Source organism: Melanotaenia boesemani, chromosome 19 (genome assembly GCF_017639745.1).
Source record: "Melanotaenia boesemani isolate fMelBoe1 chromosome 19, fMelBoe1.pri, whole genome shotgun sequence".
Classification (NCBI taxonomy): domain Eukaryota; kingdom Metazoa; phylum Chordata; class Actinopteri; order Atheriniformes; family Melanotaeniidae; genus Melanotaenia; species Melanotaenia boesemani.
This window is the reverse complement of record NC_055700.1, coordinates 28,647,927-28,674,681: the sequence shown is the minus strand read 5'-3', so window position 1 is coordinate 28,674,681 and position 26,755 is coordinate 28,647,927. Positions and strand designations below refer to the sequence as shown.

Sequence of the window (26,755 nt, the reverse complement as noted above, 5' to 3'; positions counted from 1 at the left end):
TCTTGTTTGGTATGGAGCGACTGTGTGCACACAATTATTAACACTAAATAGTTGTAGCATTGGCTCTTTCTGTTGATACAGTACAGTAATAATCAGGCACAGTCAGGCATAGCAAATGGTGATTAATCATTATTAATTTGAAAGCTGTGATTAATCATGATTAATTAATTTAAAAGCTGAGATTAATCAGATTAAAAATTTTAATCATTTGACAGCCCTAATATAAATATGTGTCTACTATAAATTTACTCTAAAGCTACACATGGTTTTAATGGCCAGGTCTGTTCTGGGTGTAGGTCCAGGATGGTTGGTGGTGGAAGTGTTGTAGAGCTGGACAGCAGCAGCAGGATGGAGCGATCTGCCCCTGAAGCTGCTCAGTGATGTGCGGTTAAAGGCGGGTGGGGCACGTACTCCTTTAGTCCAACTCAACATCTATTCAACTGGCAACATATTGATCATTGGAAATGTTTCATATCTAATCAGCATTCCTCGCTCACACACACACACCAACACAAACAAACACACACACAGGACCATATTTGGCCTAGAAAGAACTTTTATGGCAGCAGGAGACAGTGGATAGAGCAAATCTGCTTCCTTCATGTGTTCTAAACATTTCATATTCATTCTAAAGTAAAGTATGGCAATGTGAACATATATTCAGTTTTGATCCTCAGTTAAATTCTTAGTTATTTTTAAAATCTTGAAATTCTGGTGATTTAATCAATTTTAATACAGGTTGCTAATCACGAGAATAACAAGAAAAATGAGAATAATTCACTTAAGGTCAAATTTGTGTTTTCAAATATTGTTTTTTGTACATTTATTTATTTATTTTTTATTAGTCTCTTCTATTTTTTTTTAAAGAAAACATCCATTTGTGGTCTTACCTTTTTTTGTGTGTGAAGTCAGTGTGTCTATCCTGCTCCACGAAAACATCTCTCTAAAGAGATAATGGCCAAAGAAGTCTTTGGTGATCTGTCTTATTCTACGTGTTTTCATTCTTTTCATTTTAGTTTAAATAAATAATCCCCCATCAGGGCAGTAAGACGAAGCAGAACATAAAATAGACAAACCGCTGCACCACATTACCTGCTGACTTTGGCACGTCAGCAGCAGCACCAGCCAACTCACATGCACCCCTCAGGGTGCAGCGAAGTTCTGTCTGCCTCAGTTTATGAGTTTTCTCTGCAGTTCATTGTCTGAGTTGTAAACTTTCTGCAATTTGTAAAGGTGTCCTTCAGTGTCTTAGAGGACATATTTGGTCAGCTTAAACCATCAGGCTCATTAATGGATGCTGTGCCCCCTCGTCTTTTTAAAGATGTTATGTCTGTGATGGGCCCTTGTGTCCTAAGTGTTATTAACAGCAGTCTGTCCTCTGGTTTTAGACCAATATCTAGGCTTTTTCCTTTCTAAGATTTTAGAAAGCATTGTTTTTATTAAACTGAAGGACTTTTTAGATAGAAACAAAATAGAAATAAGATAGAAACAAGTTCTTAATGACGTCTTACTTGCCACAAACTCAGGGGACACTGTTTATCTGATGCTTTTAGATTTGACAGAAGCAGTAAGACGTGGTTGACCATCGCGCCTGGAGCATGGTGTTAGCATACAAGGTTCTGCCCTGGGCTGGTTCAAGTTGTGGGTCTTGGATATTTTATGTCTTCATCTACCCCCCCTTACCTGTGGGGTACCACAGGGCTCAATTCTTGGCCCTCTTCTCTTTACTTTGTATTGTGTAAATATATTTAATTTCATTTTAATGCAGATGACTGCCAGATCTATGGTCCTTTAAAAAGACTAAGGATGATATTCTGAAGTGCCTTAGGGACATTAAGGAGTGGCTGGACTCCAACTTCCTGAGTTTTAATTAAAATGAAGACTGAGGTCGTTTTGTTTAAATCCAATGGTCTCCAATGCTCTCACTACATGTCTAGACTCTTTTTCACCCTTTCTTAAGCCCATTGTCACGAGTCTGGGCGTAAAGGTTGATTCTGAGTTGAAACTGGACAAACAGATTAATGATGTAGTTAAGTCCAGTTTCTTTCAGTTGAGCCTGCTAAAAAAATTAGGGTTTGTTAGGAAAGGATTTTGATCGACTTCTTCACGCTTTAATAACAACAAGGTTGGACTATTGTAACGCTCTGTATGTAGAGGTTAGCCAAGTTTCTCTCTCTCACCTGCAGACGGTCCAAAGTGCAGCTGCTCACTTGTTGACGGGCACCCGTAAGTCAGAAAACATCTCACCTGTTCTGGCTTCACGTCACTGACTTCCTGTTTGTTTCAGAGTCCATTTTTAAGTTCTTCTTTTAACATAAAAATTCTTGAATGGTCTAGCTCCACCATATTTATCAGATCTGTTTCAGCCCTATTCTCCCTCAAGATTTTTAAGGTTTGCTGACCAGCAGCTCCTTGTCGTTCCTAAGACGAGGCTGAGACTTACAGGGGATCAGGCTTTCGCTGTGGAACCAGCTGCCTTCAAACATAAAACATGCCTCCTCGCTGTCTGTTTTTAAAATTCTTCTTAACACCCACTTATTTTCTTTGGCTTTTAACACCAGTTGAGGAGATGCTTTTATGTTTTCTTAAGGTTTTTTCTTTTATAATTCCTTGACTGATGAGGTTTTTGGCCTATGTTTTAGTGTATTTATAGATATACATGTTTCTTAAATTATTTGCAGTTTTTTATTGTTCAGTACTTTGGTCAACAGTGTTGTTTAACGTGCTCTATAAATAAATTCAATTGGATTGATCAGTGAGAATAACTGTCACAGACTTACATTAAAGATATTACACAAACTTTAGAAAGTCATGGTGTATAATAAATCTTTCTGTAAACTTTATAGTGGCGACATGCTGAAAAACAGAAACGGGCACACCAGGCGCATATTCAGTTATTTTACTTAAGATAATGTTAAAAAATATTGGGATCATGCAGAAAATACATGTGTAACAAAGATCAGTGGACAAATATTAAAATTACATTATGTGATTTTTTTTTTTTATTATTTATTTATTTATTTATTTTGCACCTGCCTCCCCTGACCGCACATCACTGGTCATGGACCGGTTGGGGGTTGTTGTCCATGATTTCCAACCAGTTCTGCCAGTGTTTCGACAGACCACCAGCATTCTGTCTCTAACCACGTGGGGAATTTCATCCAAGGATAAAGTTGGTAAAAGTTTGCTGTTTGAACTTCCAGGCATGTTACAGAGCAGCTCGGGAAATGTTTATTATGAAATCTCATTTAGTTTTCTGGCTAAATCAGTTCTGATTAAGAGAATATCGAGGATAAGCCTCTGGTGCCGATCCACACTCCTTACCAGTAGGTGACTGTAATGCCCCATTGTAACGTTTGCCTGCCGCTAATAAAACACCAGAAGAAGAAGAGACGTAATACGTATTACGTTCTACGTTGATAGCGTAAATAAAACAGGGCGCCTTACAGCTCGCGGCGGATTTAAAGAGTCTGTGTGGAAGGACACCAGTGAAAAGTTAATGTCCAGACCTTAGAACTGAGCAGATCCTGATCCGAAGAGGAGGACATGCCCGAAGACAGGTTGGCTAATTAACATTTTCTTTTCTTTTATTTATTTTGTTAAAATATTCACATGAGCCTTTCCGGCCTCTTATTTTAAACGTGTCGTCCACGAAAGACTGATTTCACAATTTCTTAACCATACCAAAGTTAGTCAGGTTAGGTGTTGCTTTATGTGACCGATGATCTCGTTAAAAAGGATTCTGGTTAATGTTTAGTCCTCGTTTACCTGTTGTTATGTAACTGTGATCGGTACCGCGCTTTCTCCCAGCCTGGCCTCTGATGGGCCATCGGCGTTTCTTTCTGGTCTCATATGGAAACCAAACACTGAATATAAACTCTAAAAACCAGAATAACTATACACTCATTTGCACGTTGGAAGATTACTGACAGATTTTTGTATTTTCTTTTGTTTCTGAAATTTGCGCGGTCATGCCGCTGGTGTCCGCTTCAATATGGCGGGGAAGGAGATGCTGAGCTGCTGGAGGTCCCTGATGATGTATCTGTGTTAGAATAAGAACGTGCTTCATTATTTATGCTATTTAGACCGTTTGATCAACCCCTTCTTTCCATCCAGCTTGCCACTGCAGGAACTTCCTTTCCTGAGCCTCCAGAGCTCCATGTTGTCTCAGCCCAACAGAACCAACAAACGCAAGTCTAGAGGGGTCCCTAGGGGGGAGCAGGTCTCTGAATGCACCCCAACAGAGCTCATCCAGCAGTGGTCTCCACCACACAAGCACCAACGGCTCCTCAGCAAGGGGAAGGAGAATGAAGTCAATCACTTTGTCCTGGCCAGAAGATCTAGAAAGAAGAAGAAAGAACCAGGTAGTAAAACCTCCTTTTAGTACTGTGTCTGTGTGGTATTTCCTGTAAGAATAAACCAGAAACCACTTTTCTTTCTTCAGGCATCTCATGGGACTACCTGCCAGATGAGCTGATGCTCAGGATCTGCTTCTGCCTCAGTCTCCAAGACCTCCTCAGAGTCTCCGTAGTCTGCAAACGCTGGCATCGTTTGGCGTGAGTCTCCACTAAACTCATTCTACAGGATCTCTTTGCAACATGCCCTTTTACCTTATACTCATTTTATAGTCTAAAGAGTTAAAGAACACAGATTTCATGAGCAGATATTTAACCATGACAGGACATGCACAAACACAATCCTTGCAGCATTAAGCCAAGCCTGCTGTATTACTGCATCATAATTCAGTTAAACTCAAAAACCATTTTTACCTGAGGGGCAGCTTATGGCACACAGTAGTTTCATAGTATGTACGTAGCACGGAAGAAAAACCAAGAGAAAAGAAGTCGGTGAACACAAGCAGACGTACAGTCAGAGCATTGGTGCAATACACACAGTGTAGGTCAGAGTTTTAAAGGGAAGCAAACTAATTATAAGAAAGTAACGTGATAGTAATACACCATAAAATGTAGTGTGTATATATAGTGTATATGAAATAACAATAGCATGTTGTATACTAATTTAGTACAGTATGGTGTAATATAATAAACCGTGTAAAAAAAAAAAAAAAAAAAAAATTATGGTTTGAAGTTGCGTATAATAATGTACACTACTACAATACAATAACCCCGATACTCTTGTATGATGTATGTTAAATAGTTGGTTAATGATGTTACATGATGTAAAATAGAGTGAAATAAATAAATAGAATAAATCAAATAAAATATAAGTCAGTTTAATACACTATAATATAATAATGTTTCATACGGTAATGATGCTACAGGGAGTACACTAATAACAGTCAGTATTTATACTATAGTATAATAAGGTAAACTGTAAGTGTAAAAGCTGGTATGTGTAACAATAGCAGTAATAGATAACAGCACCGGGGGGGGTGTCTGAAAACTTTTTTTTAAATATATTTTTAATAATTTTCCCGTACAAATGTAAATCCACATTAAGGTGAATCCAACATATTGTAGTAAATGGACAAGTGGAGGCAGAAGATGTCGTTCAGTCAAACATGCACATTCAGTAACACACTGGGAACCAGTTCACTCGCAACAAGAGACTAGACTAGGCAAGGCAGTTTATTTGTATAGCACATTTCATGTACAGGACACTTCAAAGTGCTTTACATAAAACAAAGATATTACAGATATTTAGAATAGTAAAAGGCATCAACACATAATCACAATAAAATAATAAATTACATTAAAATGATTAAAAGCAAGATAAGTTAAAAAAAAGTTACCGTGCAGATTTCATGCATAGGCACATGAGAAAAGAAATGTTTTTAACCTGGATTTAAAAATGTCTACATTTGGGGAAAGTTTAATCTCCACTTGCAGTTTGTTCCATTTGTTTGCAGAATAACAGCTAAATGCTGCTTCTCCATGTTTAGTCTGGACTCTGGTCTGGACTAGTTGACCAGAGTCTTTGGACCTAAGAGCTCTGCTAGGTTTATGTTCTCTGAACATATCACAGATGTATTCTGGGCCTAAACCATTCTGGGATTTGTAAACAAGCAGAAGGGTTTTAAAATCTATTCTGTGACTGACTGGAAACCAGTGTAAAGATTTCAAAACTGGTGTGATGTGTTCAGATCTCTTAGTCCTGGTTAAAACTCTAGCAGCAGCGTTCTGGATGAGCTGCAGATGTTTAATGCTCTTTTTAGGAAGTCCTGTTAAAAGACCATTACAGTAATCCAGTCTACTGGAGATGAATGCATGGATGAGTTTCTCTTGGTCTTTCTGGGAAACTAAACTTTTAATTCTGTTGATGTTTCTGAGCTGGTAAAAAGCTTCTTAGTGAAGCTTTGATGTGGCTGCTGAAAGTCAGGTCTGAGTCTATCAACACTCCCAGGTTACCAACTTGGTCGGTGATTTTAAGAGCCCGAGTCTCCAGGTGTTTGCCAATGCTGACTAGACCAGTTCCTTCAAGCCCCTGCACACAAGGAGGAGGACCCCACCCCCTATTACTGCTGAGCCAATCAGCAAGCTGTACGTTACATGCTGGCTCTGTCAGGTTCCCCATGATTGGCCGAGAGCTCATTCAGTTACCAGATCCAGATGTTCCTGCCTGAGCACTGCAGGTCTGACCCACAGCTGTATGGACGTTGTCATGAGCCAAAATATTCTGTCACTCAGCCAGGGAGACGTCCTCTGCCTCTGGTGTCAGTGTAGTCAAGAAGAGAGCTTTGCAAACACCTCCCTTCTCTAACCTCTGTGTTGCTGAGGCAGAAGATACTCAATCAGTTTGAGCGCCGATGGCTTTCACCTGGAACAGTGTTGTTGTGTGTTATGTACATCTATCTGGACATTTTTACTTCTCCAGAAGGTCTGCTGCACAGAAACAATGTCTGGATCACCAAACCCACTGATCTTAACAAAATCTTCACTTTAATAATCAACCTTGACATTCATATCCAAGGTCACATGTCCATCAGCTGAATGATGGTCCCTGCTCCATCTCTGCATGTGTTTGGGGCCTTTGGCCTGAAATCATTGAAGAGCCATGACTTTCACACAGAAGCGACTTTCTGATGAGCTAAGAGGGAAGTTTTCCTATAATCAGAAGAAATGTTGTCTAAACATGAAATAAAGTCAGATCAAGATGCTTTACTGCAGGTCTGACACCAGGAAATGTTAATATCCACTCATCATCTGACCTGCTGTTTAATCCCATTACATGTGTCTGTCCCAGGTTTGATGAGTCCCTGTGGCACAGCGTTGACCTGGACGGGTTGATGCACATGGGTCCAGCTCTGCATCAGGTGCTGAAGACTGGAGTCCGCAGGCTGCGCTGCCCTCGAGCTTTCGTCGAAGAGCTGCATCTCTCAGACTCGGCGTGAGTTCAGCAGAAGCTGCTTAAAGTTCCTCCTCAGTAACGTCCAGGAAGAACATTTCTGTCTGAAGGACCCAACGGGAGTTTTTCTAACTGTCCATCGACTGCAGGAGCTTCATTGTAGTTCAGGTTCCACATTCATCTGGTCTCTAGTGGGTTGGACCAGTTAAACAACGTCATGATAACCTAGAAATAATGAAACGTCCACTTTTTTTTTTCGTTTTAGTACAAAGAAGTACAAGTAGTTTTTTTTAAGATGTTTAAAGTTAATGTTTTAGAGAGTATTCCGAACAACCGGAAACTATAAAACTATATTTTACCTCAATTACACTTTAATATATTTCATTTATATAATTTGTGATATGTATATTGTATAATTATTTATATACATTTAAATTAAGGATGGGACTTTAACGCATTAATTGCAAAAACAATGAACGCATATAATCACAGTTTGAGTTCAAAACAACGCGTAAAAAAATTTCTGCACGATATCTGGTACACCAATAAAATTGATGGACATGTCAGAGCTCGGCTAAATCAGTGATGCTAATTTAGCTAACGCTATATTTAGTGGGTTTTCAGACCCGTCTAGTGACTCTGTTTCAAGGAAGCGACTAGCGACAAATCAAAAGACTTTTTTTGGTGATTATGGAGACTTTTGGAAACTGAGTTGAAAGCACATTTGCTTCGGCCCCTCCCCCGTCCTTTTGCCCCTCCCCCATCCTCAGGCCCCTCCCCCGTCCAGCAGTTTCCAGCTCCAGATCAGGAGACGTTCCCCTTTGATCCAGGACCAGACTGGAAGCTGCTGGTTGATACCGTCGTGGTTACCGTCACACATTAATGAAGCGTGTGGAGGAAAACATGTAGAAAGTTCTGTAACATGTTGTCGACTCTTAATCAGAGAACAGCTGGAGCTGCTGGTTAAACTACTTAAACTACTCTTTAACTTTTCTATTTTGGGCCAGCGATCATTTTCTATTTCTTTTTCTACTGTTTGGAAATGAAATGCAATTAAGTGCATTTTTCCAGACATCACTAGTTTACAGTATTAATGTCTGATTCAGTCGTTCACTAAAATACATTTAAATAAAAAGGTTGCTTATGCGATTTAAATATGATTAATTAACTACAAAGTCCCTAATTAATTAGATTTTTTTTTTTACTCAAGCCCCAACCCTAATTTATGTATACTTCATATACGTATATGTATATAAAAGTGCTTATTACAATGAATTTAGTTATTTATACATTTATTTATTGTACAGATTATTTATTGACATGTGCATAAAACAAAAAGTAAAAAAAATGTGGATAAATTAGGAATTTGTTACTTTTGTTGTAAATATGTTATTTTCATGTTTACCTTATTTTACCTGTGGACTAGATTAGACCTTGTGTTTGGCCAGTTTTGGTCCTCGGGTCGTATGGGTGACGTCTTTCCTTGTTTTCAGTCCTCTGCAGATAACTGAGATGGATCTGTCCAGCTCCATCATCCCCACCTCCACGCTGGAGACCATCATCCATCGCTGCAGACTGTTGAAGCATCTGAGTCTGGAAGGTCTGCAGCTGTCAGACGGCATCATCAGGTAGGAAGAACTGCAGACCTTCAGAGGACTTGGGAGCTGACGCTGTGCTGGTCCAGTTAACCTGAAACCTACAGAATCACTTTTTTTCCTTCCTTAGCTCTCTGGCTATGAACCCTGACCTGCTGCAGCTCAATCTGTGTGGCTGCTCCAACTTCTCTGCTCCAGCTCTGGCCACCATGCTTAAATCCTGCTCCAGGTCAGAACCTGCTCATCCAGCCCTTCCTTCCCTCTCTTCCCTCTTCTCTGCTGACTACTCATGTTGTGGTTTGTTCTGCAGCTTGGAGCAGTTCAACATATCCTGGTGCAGCTTCAGCAAAGATCACGTGAAGAGTGTTATTAACAATCTGAGCCCCAGTGTCACCAACCTCAACCTCAGTGGCTACAGAGAGAGCCTCACCCTGGACGGTAAGAGAAGGATGCTGCTGGACTTTATACCAGGAATTAGAGACCTGTTCACCCACTAGGGCTGCAACTAGTGACTATTCTGATGGTCGATTAGTCACCGACTATTAAAACGACTAGTCGACCAATCGGATTGTGTATCTCATGATTATTATATATGGATCTTATTTCACTTTCAGCTTTGAAATCTTGCGTGAGGTTGTTAAGTAAGACCGATGTGCCTCCTCTTTAAATGTTCGAGCAATGCAGACGTACTTCCGTGGTACACAAGGTCCGCTTAACAAATCTCACATGTATTTAATTTATTTTGTAAGTTTAACGTGAAGTTATCCCAGACTTTTAACGTTCTCCTCCGCGGTTTTCCTCCCTGGTCCGCCACCATATTTTTCCCCTGGTGGACTTTATTGCGCATGTGCAACTCTCAGCAGAGATAGGATTAGAAGACGATTGTCTCACTCGGTAGTTTTTTTTTTGTTTTTTTTTTGCCGACAGTAGTCGACGGCTAAATTCGTTGTCGACTATTGTCGACAACGTCGACTAATCGTTGCAGCCCTATCACCCACATAAACCCAGTTCAGACGGTACCTGTACCACCGGTGGTACTCATGCTCCCTCTAGTTGTAGGATGAAGCATTATCAGATATTTTCAGAAGTAGGATCATCCTTCTCATGAGGATCATCAGTAACAGTTTCTCCTTTCACTAACTAGCTGCTCAACTTTAACAGAATTTCAAGTAAGCAGATATTTTTTAATGAAACTAGTTTGTCCACTATAAGAGGACAGAGACATCCTTCAGGAGGTTTGTGATTGCTCCAGCGTGATCAGATGATGTGACATCTTCACAGCACCGAAACAAACCAGGTGACCTGGAGCTGCTGTCAGCGTCGCTGGAACGTTCACATCTGAAACTCCCAGTTTGATGCTGATGGAAAACCAGATATGATGGTTTTTATTTGACACTATGAAATGAGTGCAAACCTGGGACAGACAGACACTGCCTTTCTTTCAATATGTTACTGAACAGAACAACTGCTGTTTGGGGGATTTTATTGTGATAATGATTTTTTTTTACCTTCATAATAAATGATTTTTGTGGATTTAAGGACCTGTATGTTAAATTAAGCTGATTAAGCTTTGAAACTTCACTAGAACCCTGGAGCTTCTATCATCAGCAGTGTTTCAGGAGCGGTGGTGTGTAGCTCTGTGGGATAAACTGTGATGGATATTTAACCCTTTAGCTGATCTACGGAAGTTTTCCAGCATTTCTATCCCGTCCAGGAGGTTTACAATCCAGCCACTAAATGTAGTTTTTATTCAGAGACTCTATCTGGTAAATCCACAATGATCCATGATAACAGCATTATTTATCACATTTCATCATAAAAACATCACCATCACTACTATGTTGCTAAGAGACCTCTATTTAGACCTGGACCACTCTACAATAAATATGACATGAAGGTGGAACTTGGAGAGTCTGAAATCTTCTGAGGTGGTACTGATGGAAAAAAGAAACCCCTCAGACTGCAGCTGACTACTTTATTATTTATTATCTCCGCTGGATTAGAAGCTCAGATTGGCCACAGCAGTGAGAAGAACAACATGAATAACAACCAGTGCAGTGGAATTAATCACAGAGAAAAGTGATCAGGTTTTTATTGAAGATCTGAGATGATCCCGTCTGATCTTTCCAGATGTGAAGGTGCTGGTGGAGAGATGCCCCAACCTCCAGACTCTAGATTTAAGGTAGGTGGTGGTCCTCCTCGTGCTGCAGGTTTGAATCTTCGGCCCTTAATTAATTTCCTGTTTCCATGGTGACAGTGACAGCACTCTGCTGATGGCTGACAGCTTACCTGTTCTCAGACACCTGAAACATCTTCAGCATCTGGCCCTGAGTCGCTGCTACCACATCCACCTTGCTGCTCTCACGTGAGTAACCCCCAACTCAGTCCTGGTCCAGTCTGGCCCTCCTGGTCCAGAAAGCCTGACCTGGTCCTGGTCCAGGATGCATGACCAGGCTGGACAGATGGACAGATATGTCCATGTACTGATTACTGTTCTGGTTCTAACTGGGTCTGAATCTGACTGTGGTTCAATTTCCAGAGACCTGGGGAAGACGCTTCCCTCCCTGACCCACCTGGACATCTTTGGTCTCCTCCAGGATGGACAGCTGCCCTCTCTGAAGAAGGACATGTCCCATGTCAGCATCAACTCCAGGCCTTTCTCCGCCACTGCCCGGCCCACCCCCTCCAGCAGGCTGGTTGGGTCCCCCAGCGACCGCACCATGTGGGACAGGAGGTGTCGACTGAGGTTCAAACCCTGACTACCACACTTCCCTCCGGGGTTGTGTTCAGTACATGCTGCTGTTCAGAGGATGCTCATGGCCCTGGTCCTGAAGATCTCTGGGTCTCCAGTCCTGTAGCAGAGTTGTAATAATGTGAGAACCTAAACCAGCTGTAAAGAAGTAGGTTGAACAGGCTCGGATGATGCCTGGTTGTCACGGTAACAGTATTATGGTCCTGTTCTCTGCTGGAATAATGTTGAACTTGTTTTTAATGGATATGATGGATCTGGATATTGTGTTTCCATGGACACCTGCTGTTAGAATTTTTGTGAATGATCCAGAAACGGACGTACCTGAAGCAGGTATGTCTATGTTCCAGACGTCTGGGCAAACGTTTTGTTCTCATCTTTTACTTGAACTGTTCATTTTCCTAAAATGAGTTTTAAACAGTAAACCAGTTAAACTGATGCCTGGAAAAAAGTTCCCTTTAAAACATCACATAAGGAATACGAGCTGGTTTCCCAGCTATAAATCCTCATCTCATGAGCATCGGAGGTGTGGACAGATGCTCAAATTTTGGGATAATTTTGACTGAAACTTCATTTCAGAGTGCTGATAAAGGGTTTTCTCTCATATTCATGTTAATAAACTCAACACATCTGTTTACACTCCTCAGACGTGGATGTGCTTTCAGACTGTCTGGTTTCTCTGATTTGCTCAGAATAAGAAGAAAATTGTTATGTTTTCTGCTCCAGCTTTAATCCAACAAGCACAGCTCGATCAGAATAAAGCTGACCAGACTGATGCTGACGGGAAATACTCCACGATCTCGATGCTAAGAATGAAGATGAAACAGATCACTGCTTCATCTCATTGTGGGAGCTCTGGAAATCAAGATGGAAAATCTGAAGACAGAATATGTAGATCAGGGACCAGGCACCAACACCATGCTGAGAAGTTAGCAAACATAAAGTGTAACATGGACTCACATTTCATTTAATTAATGAAGAAAACACAAAAGAATATTTCATTGAAATAGAGCATCTATTCTTGGACTTAAATGTGAAATAGTTCAGAAATTAGAGACATGTCTCTGCAAAGGACCATTAGAATGACATCATCTACAGGTGTGCAGATGTCTGAACTCTGCAGGTCTGGCATTTCCTTTTGTAATGACACAAAATGCTTTAAAATGTTTAGTTTTATTTTTTAAAAGTCAAATAGGTTCTGCACCTAGGGTCACGGTCCTGCAGGTTGTAGATGTTTCCCTGCTTCATTCTGTAGAACGTAAGATGTTTTCTTATGAGGGACAGGTTCTAAAAGTGGGTCTTTTATCAGTAAACTTGCAGACCCCCAATGTAGATGGAGGCAGACATGTTGCAGGAAATGAGATGGAGGAAGATGAAGATCAGTCCAGATTGGAGACACATAAACAATGTCTCTAAGAACTTACACCAAACGATTTTCAGTCTCAGTCTGAAAACTGAGTCTTCAGTAAATCCTCTCGATCGCTACGTTAAAGGTGGTAAACTTCGCTGTTTCATGTCAGTCTTCCTGAAAAGGAGTCATCTGGACAACTTCATGGTCCGGAACAATCCAGGAATTTCCTCTGGATAAGTCCTGGGTGAGGTTGTGGCTGAGTGAAGGGACGTGCTCCAGAGGTAACAGACTGAAAACAAGGCTGAAAACTGGATTAAATAAAGAAAAACACACACACGAGCTTCTGATTTATCCCACTTTATCCAGTTATAAAACATACACTGGAACATGGTGGCAGTGCTTCCTGGAGGAACTTTGGCACATCAGTTTCTGATTGGTTTATCAGTTCATCTCCTGAGTCCATACTGGAAAAATTCACCATCAAAGCTTTCATGACAACCTGGAGCTGCAGGCTAAAGCAGTAGTTTTTTCTTCAGCCGAGCTTCTGAACTTCAGCTTTAATCTGAACTTTAGTGCTTTTTTACTGGCAGCTCCACCTCATGCACATTTTACACAGCAGAAACAAAAAACTTTGGAACTTCAGCTTCTGACTTTGCATGTAGTTCCTGTAGAATTCACACAGATTAATAATCATGTTGCTGTGCTTTCCGCTGACGGAGGTCTTTTCTGTCCAGATGGAATAAATAATGAACGGAGAGGATTAAACCTGAGCTCTGCTGCTGTCTAAAACACACAGACTGCCTCTTCATCACTATAAACACATGGTTTCGCTCATTTAATCCTTCCTACTCAGACCTGCTGCCACTTAGATGCACTTCATCCACCAGAAGATGGTTTCAATAAATACTCCATCCAACAGGAACCGGTGGAAGCTGCTGTTTTCCAGGCACAATTCTGAGCTGTGATGGAGTCAGGTGAACCATTCAGATCTAGAATAAATCTAGATCTCTGGGGTCATTCTGATTCAGCAGCATCTCCTGAGTAGAAAGAAATGTTTCATGGTCCTGGTTCTGTCTGGAGATCCTCAGAAAGATCTGAGGAGGAACTTTCAGACTCCCAAACAGACGTACTTCATCACCATCCTCCTCCTCCAGGCTGCAGTATATGTAACAGAACTCTGAGCCAAATGAGTTCAGATGGTGCCTGAGCCTTTGCTGTGTAGTGCAGTTCATCGTTGTCTGGCTCAGTATCCAGCTGCCTCAGCCGGGACAGTGATGAGGAGAGGCAAAGAGAAATAAAGAATTTGTGTAAACTCACAAAGTTACTCAAAGAAAAGAAAAAAAAAAACACTGATAACTTTTTTTTATCAGGCAGAAAAATGAAAACCAGTTTAATCTAGAAACAGGAACCAGTAAGGTGCAGTGTGCTCCCAACTGGTCTCAGTTGTCCAGAATGACCGTTCTCAGCTGGTCCTCATCACTCATGCTGATCGTAGCAATGGCTCCATCATTGAACTCGAAGGACGTCCCGCCGTCCACCACCATGCAGGCGTCCCAACACCGAGATCGAACACACACCCTGAAGAGGAAGAAGAAGGTCGGTTAACCTCTTAAGCCCCAAACGTCTTTACGGGGTTTCTGTTCTAAAAATGACCCGACAATTATTTCTCTGACTTCTGTGTAAACCGTCTTACTGTGAAAATAAAGCAACACTGGTGAGATTTAAACTGAGGATGGATCAAAGGAACCTGAAGGACTTTATTTACATTTTATAAGCACTTTGAAAATCTGCTGCAGGATCCAGAAAGCATGAATCACCATGTGTCTGTTATCCATGCAGAGACTTGTGGAGCTGAAGGGGAACAGTAAGGTTACAGAGGTTCTAGTGAAGAGATAACTTGGTGGTGGAGGAATCTGGGACACATTACTGTCCCACTGTCTTTAAAATCATCTCCAGCTCTTCTTCTTTTGTGGTGTTATTTTATCCAGAAGCAGATAAAAGCGGAGGGAGTAAACCACGAGGGGTAAACCTCCTCATAACTCCGGCTTCAATCAGCTGATTTCCATGATTGATTCTCATTTTAATCATGTGATCCAGTAGAAATTCGCTGGTGTGACCATGTTTACATCCATGATCACCATCATCAACGGTAAGTCTAGCAGAATGACTGACACGTGTCATCTACCAATCAAATCCATGTAAGCAAGCTGGGAAATGTAGGTTTCACCTCGGTGGATTGAAGTTTTTGAAGCCAGACAGAATAAAGTTAAAACAGAATTCATGTTTTTCAGGCGTGAAGCTGAACTTTGCTTCTTCTGCCTCTGGCTCCGTGAATCTTGGTTGGAGATGACGAATCGTACAGAGACGTAGTTTGACTCCATGCCGTTGGGAGAACAGGTGGATCCATCATTTTTTACGCTTTTGCAGACTTTGTTTACCTGCTCTTTTGATTGTCTTAACTGCTAGAAATGGTTTTGATGATGTTTTTAACCCGAGGTAAGCAGGTGGGCGTCCTGCTGTGACTCTGAGGAGCTTCACCTGCTGGCGAAGCCTCTCTGACGGCTGCTGGAGAACACTCGGTTGACGATGGGTTCCCTGACGCTGTAGAATAGACGGCTGTCGTCCGGACTGAACACCAGAGACTTGTTGTACTCTTCAGTCACTGAGGACAAAGAGACCACGTCATTAAGAGGTCCACATGAGGACAAACACGTCAACAACTGCATCAGAAGCATAAACCCACCCTTTTCTATAAGTTCTTTATTTAGAGGGAAATCCAGACCAGCCTGAGACTTTCCTAGAGGTGAAAAACAACAAGTCAGGGACATCCAGGAGTTTCTGAAGTAAAACCAGTTTACATGTACACACCAATCTTTAGAAGCTCCTCCACGGGCTGCTCAGCTAGCTTGTTGATGTTGTACGACCTGCAGAAAGAAAGAATAGAGGATTTCATCTCATTCCAGAAGTCCACAGATCTCCAGACAGATTTACGTCCATGTTGCACCTGAACAGCTGCTCCTCCACGCAAGAAAAACAGCCTGTCGACGCTCATTCAGCAGCATTTTTATCATTCCACTTCCCTTTGACTCAACATCTGAGCACGCTGTTTCAGACAGTAGAAGAAGAAACAGTCGGCCAGATGAAGATCTATGCTCTGGTAAAAGATGGACAGTTTTCTAAAACCCAACAAAAACCCAAATCTGCATGTTGTGTGAACATCTAGCTAACAAATTCAGGTAAGAATGATTTTCAGGGTCTAAAAAACCAAATTCACATTAACTTTGAGCTCTCAGACCTGAATCATCCTGTTAGGGTTAGGACTATTTCACTATCAGCGTCAGGAAAGACTAGCTTTCCAAATACTCCGACTCCTCTAACCTCATCCCAACAATCAGCAGCCATGAGTTCTTCTCAACAGTTCTCTGAAAATGAAGATTGTGGAGGCAGGAGAAGCTATGAGAAGATAGAGAAGTGTTTTCAGGCAGCAGTTTCCTCCGTTTGTCATGTCATTAAGATATGCTAACTGACAGGAAGTGTGGACATAAAGATAAGACCAAGAAAAGACGCTCAGGAGGATTTGTGATATACTGCTTGCTGGACCACCTGTCCAGCTGTTAGGCACGGGGTGGATGAATCATGCTATGGCGTTGTGTTGCAGCCACTGGCACAGAGAGCATTTCACCAGCAGAAGGAAGAATGGATTCAATAATAAACATATGGTACGAACTGGGAACACTTATCTGGGAATGACGTCACATCCCAGCTAGGAGCGTTCTTGTTGACGCCAGGAAAGTCTTTGTTTTGCTCACGCCATCCCTTTACAGACGTTTATTAAACCAGTAGGTGGAAATGATGACAGACGTTGAAGGTAAAGCGTGACTCCACAGAGGGAAGCTGGTGGATGTGTTTTACTGGATGAAAGCAGCTCGGTGGTGGTTGTTGTTTTGGTTTAGTGTAGACAAAGTTTATGCAGGAATAAACCGCTGATTTGTTGGCCAGCCATCTTTACTGGGTGAAGTCGGGGTTGGTGAGTTTGCCCCGACTTTCGACGGGTATCCGACTTCAAAGGGCGTTAACGTAAAATTTCTGACTGGGAACTTGGAAAATCCGACCTCCAAGTACAAATTGAACGCACCAATAAAACAACCAGTAAAAGGCTGAAGATGAGAAAAGGAAAATGATCCTAAACAGACCTCAAAATCCACAAGAGACGACCTCCAGAAGTACAAGATGAAGGTTTTACTGTGACCCTTGCAGTCTTCTGACCTAAACTCAACTGAATATCTGTGAATTGACCTCTGAGACGGCTGAGGAATCTCGCAGAACTGGAAGGCCTTTGCAAGGGAGAATGAAGGAAAAAAAAACAGGAAAAACTGGCTTAGATACAAAAAAGATCCACAACCCACATCTTTCCCAAATACTAACCATCCAGGGTTCCCAAACAGTTGCTTGAAAAATAAAGAGAAAGTGTCATCTTTAACTTTCTGCTGTCAGAATTCCCGACTGATGGAATTCTGTGGACGTAAACATGGATGCGTCTGTTTCACCAGCCAACAGCTTCCTGGCCTTTATACACGAACATGTGCCATGACGGGTGCGTTTCTTTAAGAGGTTTTTCTCTTAAACCCATCCTTGTTTGGAAAGACTAAAAGCTGCTTTATCCAGCTGGACCGCTTGTCGTCCTTACAGGAAGCCATTTTCTTTTTTAAATCAGAGGGGTGGTTCTTCATCGGATTACAATTTATTCAACAAACAGAAAATGTCCAAATAAATCATCTAAAATCTGATGCGGAGGGTCTACCCTTGGTCCCGAACCGTTTATTTTATGTAATAATGATCCTGTTCACGTATCTAAACTGTTAAAATGGATTTTATTCGCAGATGATACAACTTTGTTTTATGAGGTGAAATTATAGAGCATGTCAAAGAGGAAAAAATAAAAAACAAAAAAAATTATCCCTTAAGCATAATAAAGCATATTTCATGGTGTTTAGTAATAGAGGTACAAACATTAAATTTTCATTGAATATTGAAGGTTTAAGTATTGACTAATACCTTCAGAAATGAAGATTTTGAGGATTTAATATTAATTAAATATGTCATGAAGTCACATATTAATGGTATAAAAATAAAAATAGTAAAAAAAAATTTTTATGTTACATAAAGTAAATGCTTAATTGGAAAATAAATCCCTATATCGATTAGATAATTCTGTTATTGTTCCATATGTGAATCATTGTGTTTAAATATGTGGAACTACATGTGAAACATCCATTAATCGAGTTTTAATAAGAATCATTAGTAGAAGCTGATCCAGATCCAGCCAGTTAAAGTTATTAAAAGTTAATGGTCTCGTTGATGACAGCGCGATCAATGTATGGAAATATTTAACACCCAAAAACTATCCGATAAAAAAAAAAGATAAAACCATTAAAACTAGAAGGTTGTGAGATTTTTATAAAAACCAGATTCAGAACAAAAGACATGTTTCTGTGTCTGGAGTTGCTTTAGAGAAAAATCTGGAAGAAACTTGAGAAGCAAAATCAAATATTGTGTTTAGAAAAATGATTAAAGCTGTTATAAGAAAACATAATGAAGGAGATTTATTTGTATTTGTGGTGATGTGTAGATGGTAAATGAAGTGTAAAATATGTTTTAGTTTCATCCATACGTTTGGTTTAATTCATGATTTATGAGATTTTCTTCTTTCTGCTGCTTTTCATTCGAGTGTTTCAGGTTAGTGTTGATTATTTAATTTGGCTAAAGAATTAAATAAACTTATGAACAAAAATAAATTAAATATTTTTAATGACTGCATGTCCCTCCCTTCAGAGATGAGCTGGATTAATGGAGGGAGGCACAACAACCTAACGTGTAAGAAAAAGGAGAGGAGATGAGAGAGGTGTGTGTTAGTTGAAGCCAGCACAGAGATGCTGCAGATGTTCAGAAGTGGAACAGACAACAGTCCTGTCTTTGTTCGGGAAGGATGAAGCGGAAGCTGAGCATGCTCAGTGTGACAGTTTCTACCTACCAGGCTTTGGATCCGGTTCCCGTGCAGATGCTGAGTCCTGAACTCTTCTGTTTTTCCCACGGACCATCATCAACTGAGATCTCATAGTAGGAGGCCCTATGGAGCAAGAGGTTAACATGGGGTTTGAAGGATTTTAACTTCACCCTGTGGTGGACAGAGATTTCACCGTTTGAGTCCAGGTGAGAGGAGCAGGGTGGAGGTGAAGAGGCTGGGGATTAATGAGGGTTAGAACATGCACACACATACGCACACACATGTTCAATCATCAGTACCTGGAGGACAGAGATTCTCCGATGAAGATTTCATTGAGACTTCGTACAGGGAGGAGGCTGGGCTTGGAGCTCTGATGAAACACTCCTGTCCCTGACAGGAAAGAGAAGAAAACATCCATCAGGAGGATAAAACCACGGCAGGTTTTCCCGTCTTAATCAGAGTCTCAGAGGACAGCTGGACGGGATCAGGTCCTACTCTGCTGGCTGTCCATGGTGGTGATCCGGTGAGCCTGACTGTGCTGCTCCAGGCTCAGCTGCTGCTCATGAAGGTCCACCGGGGTGGGATTGATGCCCGTTCCCTCCAAATGGAGACGGATCCTCTGACGCCACAGCCACCTGGAAACGGTCACATGAGGTCACATCAGCATCATACACAGCTTTTATTTTCAGTGGTACACAGAAAAATAATGACCTCTAAAAACATTTACAAATACTTTTCCCTCAGGTTGTTCTTCATCAACCGTGAAGGACAAAAGACACGACGTCAACATAAAATTATATACCTGTCACATGGTACACAGCTGGACTTCCACCATCTGAACACATACAGATTTATCTTTATTTGGACTTCTAGCATCAGATTCCTCCAGTTATGAAAGCAGCAGGTTTCAGGTTTGATCAAGTCTACTTCATTCAGTTTGGAACGTAAATCCATGTTTACATTACAGGTCTGCATTTCATTAAAAAAAACAAAAACAAACAAGTTCTAGGATTTTATCATTTTGTATTGTTATCTTTCCTTCTGGTGTTAAAGTTACAGGAAAATGGAGCATCTCTGGTGTTATTTCATGTTTCATCTTAGCATGTGTGAACTTTTTAACCTTGTACCTAGTATGGTTGTTTACCCGTCACCAGCTCCAGCAAACAGGAGGGTGTAAACAACACAAATGAGGAGGAGGAATGCCTGATGTCGAGATGACAAATGAAAAATGATTAATGATTTTAAAGATTCCTGAGTAGATTAGAAATGAGAAATCCAGTCACTTCCACACTGAATCTTTGTACGCATCATTCATTTCAGAGGATGTGCACAAACGAAGACAGAACACACTCAGGTAGCCAGTAGAAACACACCTTCACCTTACTGTTCTTGGCCTCTCAGCATGTAATGCTACGAGATATTGTCTCATTCTTTTATTTCAAAATTCTCTACAAAATTTAAACTGAGAATGAGCCCAAAGATCCCACAGCTGCTCCAATAACAGCTCAGACCACATAATACAACACAGTGAAGTCTTCACAAAATACAAGTTGTTGTTTTTTTAGTTTTCTGAAATTGTTCCAGAATTTTAGATCCAGTTTGTCTCAGATTGGTGAAGCTCTGTCCATCTTTCCATCTGAGAGACTCTGCCTCTCTGAAATGCTCCTTTTATACCAGTCATGTTACTGACCTGTTGCCAGGTAACCTGATTAGTTGTCAAATGCTCCTCCAGGTGTTTCTGGTTTGTACCAGGTACTTTTCCAGCCTTTTGTTGCTCCTGTTCTAACTTTTTCCATCAGATTCACTATCAGCTCATATTTTCATCTCACGGTGAAACGTCTCAGTTTCATCCTCTGACGTGTTGTTGTATTGAGAATGAAATATGGGTGGATGAGATTTATAAATCGTTAAATTATTATTTTATTTACATTTTACACTGCATCTGACTGTGTTAGGAACTGGGGTTTTATTTACAATAGAAACCAGATTGACCAGAACGGCTCTCACAGTGTTCTGCAGGCTGTGCTATCACATCCTGTTTGAGCCTGGCAAGACAGAAAGTTCTGGTCCTTCCACGTGCTATGTACAAGGCACAAAATGGGCCTAAGAAGTTCTCCACGAGATGGCCATGAAGCCCAGCTAGTTCCACCTGATGATAAATAACATCCAAACCATGAATAATACTATCTGAAAACATTTTTCTGTAACTAGGAATTATCCTCCACCTACAAACATAATTAGTTGTGAAAACCATCAAACTGTAGCTTTAACTGTAGATGAAATCTTCTGAGGATATTTGATGAAAGTACCTGTACCTTCATTTCAGAGTAAACCCCAGGTAAAGCCTCATTAGCATTTAGCTGTTTTTCTTTTTTTACATCAGCCACCATAACTGGATTTAAGATATCCCCCTTAATCTGAGGACGCAGCTTTGGGGTTTTAAAACCATGTGACTTTTCTCCAGACAACACAGATTTAAAGTTTTTAGAGCCCACACAGGAACAGACAGGACAGCTAACGAGGACGACTGAAGGTAAATACACACCTGAACTCACCACAGCAGAGTTTGTTCAACGCCTCTGGGAAGGCACGAGTGTACCGCACAGGCAGGCATAGGTGCCCTTCTGACCTTCAATAAAAATAAACATTACAGCAGAACACGCTGTTAAATACTTTAAATGTGAATTAAGTACAGCTGCACATATTAGACCAAATAAAACTTCCTAAAAAAGCTTAACATCTTGAGCCCCAATCATCTTGTGAGGGTTTCAGCTCTAAAACGACCCAACATGTGGACATTCTCTGCTCAAAGACTCATGAAGCAATGACACACTGCTGTCCCACTGGCTTTAAATTCATCTCCAGCTCTTCTTCTTGTTGTGATTTTATCCAGATGTAGATAAATGTGGAGGGGGTAAAGTACGAGGGGTAAATCTCCTCGTAATCCGGCTTCAATCAGCTGATTGATTCTCATTTTAATTTTTGATCCAGTAGAAATACAATGGTGTCACCATGTTTACATCCATGATCACCACCATCAACGGTAAGGAGGAAAATATCAGTCTTGCAGAATGACTGAAACCTGTCATCATCCAGTCAAATCCATGTAAGCAGGCTGGGAAATGCAGGTTTTCAGTAATTGTGGTTTTATCCTGCTGCACAGAGGTTTTTGAAGCCAGCAAACAAAATTAAGACATAATTTATGATGATATATTTTAGATGTAAAGCAGAATTTTGCTTCTTCTGCTTCTGTGAATCCTGGCTGGTTTCAGTAAAGACATCATTTGTCCATGTTCATGCCGAGGGGTGAAAATGTGGATCCATTATTTTCTTTACATCTTTTTGTGGACTTTTTGCATCTGGTCTTTTAATTGTATGTTGGCTTAACGGTGTTTAGTGGTGAGATAAATGGTTTTAATGAGCTTTTAGCCGAGATTCTTGACTTTCAGTGGATAACACAAATGTTTATATTTACATAACAGACCTGACCTCATGTTGGGGCTTAAGAGGTTAACTTATTACTGATAAAGCGAGACACAATACATCATTTCTTGTTTATTAATCCAGCAGAAAAAAATCGTTTTACCTCTCAGGGTCTGTATTTACGCCGACAACTGGTTTATCCTTGCTTAAAACCTTACTGGCAACAAGAAGCATTGTTCCATCACCTAACAAAGCAAACTGCAGTTTAGAGAACTTGTATTGTGTACTTGGATCTGTTGTCTGAAGCTTTTGTCCACATGAATGAACCGCCCACTCTCTACATCATGAGTAGACACAAAGTTAAAGGTCAATGAAATTATGTCCTCACCTCCAGCAGAGATGATGGCGTCTGCCCATCGCACCACCTCATCATTGTATTCCCCTCTTTTCACCACTTTCACCTCGATGCCTTCTCTCCTGCAGACAGATCATAGAACAGACTGTGTCCAAACTAAGAAATCTTCTCCATCTTTGTCAGGACTGAGCTGGAATAATTTATGGGAGACATCTTACTGCAGGCTCTTAACAATATGCTCCACGTTGTTGGTGTGAATGTTGTGTCTCTCCAACAGGCCGCTGTAGCTGGAGCCCTTCATGGCAAGCTGAGGAAAAACACGGATAAATGTCAGTTTATCAGGAGGAGAACCGTGTCTGAGTGTTTAATGAAGTCTTACCAGCTGCTTCAGGTCCTCCTCTGACAGGCCTGCATACCGATAACGCTGCTGTTCAAACTCATATCTGGTCGTCTTTGTAACCACCGCCACTTTCTCAGGTTTGAAGCCAGATTTCGGTTTCAATGAGGCGGTGCAAACCGAGGTGTGCAGAGGGCGAAGAGGGTGCCCGAAACAGACAGCTCGACTCCCGAGACAAAACACGTTGACCACCGAGCAGCGAGCCATTCCTCCAAACCAACACGATCACGAAACCCGACAACAGAAGCCAAACAGGAGTCAGCGCCGCCTTTAAGCAGGGGACATTCCCGGACAGGTGGGGGTTGTCCAGTCCAGAAGTCAGACCCTGCTGCCAAGGACGGTCACAAGGATCTTCTCTCCCTTCCTTCCTGCTTGGTCAACCAATTCGAACTTTATTATAACTTCTGTCCGAGCTGAGTGTCTCCACAGCGGAGAAGTAAACAACACCAACAGCCTGCTGTTTAGACAGTTACCCAACTGACCGTATCTGTCTGTTTAGAGCTAGCTTAACAGGCTCCGTTGGCGGCTAAAAGTAGATAGCAGGTTCATAATATGTCCTCAGCTTTCTTTTATTGTAAGTAATTAAATTTATTCTCACCACAGACCCAATGAAGCCGAGAAATACACACAAAGTCTGGAAATATTTCAATATGAGTTGACACAGAAGTTGGAGAAATTACACGACAAAACAGCAGGACTACAGGAACATGTCCCATGCAGCCTGGCACGTATACAACAGCTACGTCACACGCAATAACGTCTGATCTGATTGGTTACGTGAAGGGAAGTCGTCGCGTTGACGTATTGGTGTTTATCTGGACTGCGTGAGACTGCTCGGTCTTTTATAATAAAACATCTAAATTCTGGGTAAAATCCTAGTTGACCTTATATGGTGTAATTTATCAATGGTCCTAAGAAGCACAACGTTTGTAAGCACAGAAACTGGACTTTATTTTGAACACGAGCATTCACGCGCTGTATTCCACTCAGTGTGTGTCTTGCGTTGTTCACACACTAGGTGGCGGAGCTTTTCAGTGAACATGTTAAATTCCTGTGAGCATAACATATAGAAACATATTGTATGTGATGTTTACATATAAGCCATTACTTAAAGAAAGATATTCTGTGCAATGCCAACAAATATGGTATTTGGAAATCTTAAGTTTTGAAAAATTGAACAATTCCTTTAAAGTGAGATGGTTAATTAACTTATCACATTTCATGTACGAGACAATTCAAAGTGCTTTACAAAACCCATTAAAAGCATTACAGCAGGATGTGGAAGAAGCACTGAAAAGTACATTACAAACAAATTTTAAAAAGAAATTAAATAGAAATTAAACTTAAATGAAGTTGATTTCACCAAAAATAAATGTTCCAATAAATTAATTAAAACATTTCTACAGAACAGAATTCTGCTTGCTGGGAGATTTAATGGTTTTCTTTGGAAAATTTTACGTTTTATCTGGAACCAGACTTGACTAAAAAAAAAAAAAAAAGAAGAAAGAAATAAAAGCAGTTGACCTCTGGCCTGCTGAGGCAACATACGGAAACAGTACTCGCACCACTTCTGATCAGAGCCGACCCGAGCCTTTATGGGGCCCTAAGCAGGACTGGATGTGGGCCCACTCTGACTAACACAGCACCACTGGTATAAGGTGTAAAGTTACATACTCTGCAGAAACAAAAACCTTTTTCTTGTTCTCTAAACCACAAGAACAAAATGGAGCCATTTCTTTGTAACGGACGTGGTTGGGGGCATCTCCACCAGCAGAACTTTCTCCTCGTGGGACTCTGAGAAGAATTGTGTGATTGGTCAGACATATGAGTGGAGCATATGTAACGTGGAAAAGCGTGAAGCAGGACGCTGTTACTTCCACATTTCCGCGGATGCATGGTGAAACGGATAGCTTTAATTAACAGCTGATCAAGGTGGTGAGAAAATACAAAAATTAATACAACACATGTGGTATATAAGGACACGGCACCGCTGCATGCATGACCCACCCTGCCATGAGCAAAGTTCCTCGTTAAGGATGAAATCACCAGGCCAGTTGTTCATTGCACATAATAACAGAGACACCCCTTTTACAGCAGCCTAATCCCCACCCCATGGCGGATGAAGCTTCTCATATGAAATGACTGAACAAAAACAAACTTTTTTCTTGTTTTTGCGACCTCAAGAACAAGAACAAAGTTCTCCCGGAGTATGTAGCTGCCTTAAGCAAACTGAGCAGGGCTCCCCATGCCACCCCTCAAGTGCACTTGAAATGTCAGGATATCTTGATGAGGAAAATACAAATATAACATTGAATAATGTATATAATAGCTGATAAATACTTTCTGAAACCTATTGCATCATTTTATAGTGAAAGACTTTGTTATATGCAATCTGATACTCGTGTTCTGCCCCCTGGTGGACACCTTTTGCACCACAATAATACTGATATATCACACTACCTGTATAATAAACTGTACATATATGCAAATTATTTTTGTTTTGTTTTTTAAAACGTTGTTAAAGGGCCAAAAAAAGACTTCAGATTAAAAATAGACTTTTCTGCCCAGTATTTCTTAGATCAGACTTTAAAGGAATAAACTGGTTATCATGTTTAATCTAAATGTGTTTTGTCTGCTGATGTTTTCTGTGACTTTCAAATACAAGTTCAATGTAACATACTCACACACCGTGATAATTAATACCAGACCATTTTTAAGGTGTGGTTGTTCATGAAATGTCGTGTCAGTATGTGCATTTTATTAATTATTATCACCAACATTGTCTGGTGTTCTCATGGAGCACATTTTTACAATTGTTTGTTTTTTTTTGTTTTTTTTTGGCATAATTGTAGAAGCGCACAATTTTTTGGAGGCTCCTGTTTTTTCAGAGGGAACGCCAACAACCCAGAAAAGATGCTACCTACTCTGGGGAACTCGGAATTACAAGACAGCAGGAGTGCACCATAAATAATAAAGCCAGTGAATGTGTGAGTTACATTTACAGTGGATAAAATGATTAAGCTGTAACATCTTTACATCTTACATAATAGAATAGAATAGAATAGAATAGAATATCTATTGTCATTGTAACAAGTACGCTATTTAAAAGTGCCATCCAATCAGATACTTTCTATATAAAATTATTATAAAACATACAAATAAAAGCAATAAAAGCAGAGACCCATCACATCCTGTTATTCCACTCGTCCCACAGAACACACATTGCTTATTATATGTGTTGTTTAGTATTGAGTGTGATGACTCCAGTTTGATAAAAACTGTTCTTGAATCTGCCTGATAGCAACAGTTCAAACGAGGTCAAGTCCTCCTCCAGGGTGTGAAGTGTCCTTAATGATAGTCTGTGCTCTTTAAGGCTACGAGCACTGTGTAGTTCTTCTAGAGTTTGGAGAGGGCAGCACCGATAGAAGGACACCAGCAGTCTCAGAGGTGTTCACCCTCCAGGTCACGTCCTCCTAAATGTGAACCCCCTGTAAGCAGAAGTCCACCACCCTCTCCACACAGTCGCCACTGATGTTTCCTCCAGAAGTCAATAATGACCTCCTTGGTTTTGGAGGT

General features: G+C 40.8%; 2 protein-coding genes across 3 annotated transcripts; one reads left to right on the top strand and one right to left on the bottom strand.

Moving 5' to 3' along the window:
• Window positions 1–3,387: 3,387 nt before the first annotated feature.
• skp2 (S-phase kinase-associated protein 2, E3 ubiquitin protein ligase) lies at window positions 3,388–12,288 on the top strand. The gene is made up of 10 exons (XM_041969562.1): window positions 3,388–3,560; window positions 4,117–4,364; window positions 4,445–4,556; window positions 7,204–7,347; window positions 8,799–8,933; window positions 9,031–9,129; window positions 9,211–9,338; window positions 11,031–11,082; window positions 11,158–11,265; window positions 11,440–12,288. Exons 1-10 carry the CDS (start codon window positions 3,547–3,549, stop codon window positions 11,657–11,659), a joined length of 1,260 nt encoding a protein of 419 aa, XP_041825496.1. The 5' UTR covers window positions 3,388–3,546; the 3' UTR covers window positions 11,660–12,288.
• A 1,056-nt stretch (window positions 12,289–13,344) lies between these two features.
• On the bottom strand, window positions 13,345–23,944 carry nadk2 (NAD kinase 2, mitochondrial). Of its 2 annotated transcripts, none has more exons than XM_041969560.1 (12): window positions 23,162–23,944; window positions 23,001–23,089; window positions 22,816–22,904; window positions 22,591–22,672; window positions 21,550–21,633; window positions 19,500–19,639; window positions 19,304–19,394; window positions 19,032–19,175; window positions 15,869–15,924; window positions 15,744–15,797; window positions 15,539–15,662; window positions 13,345–14,578 (listed from the first exon to the last, which is right to left on the bottom strand). In XM_041969560.1, the coding sequence occupies exons 1-12, from the start codon at window positions 23,384–23,386 to the stop codon at window positions 14,440–14,442; spliced, it is 1,317 nt and encodes a 438-aa protein (XP_041825494.1). In that variant the 5' UTR covers window positions 23,387–23,944; the 3' UTR covers window positions 13,345–14,439. The 2 variants fall into 2 exon arrangements, with proteins under 2 accessions (XP_041825494.1, XP_041825495.1); XM_041969561.1 differs by having other exon boundaries at window positions 19,032–19,127; window positions 23,162–23,942.
• Between the last annotated feature and the right edge of the window lie 2,811 nt (window positions 23,945–26,755).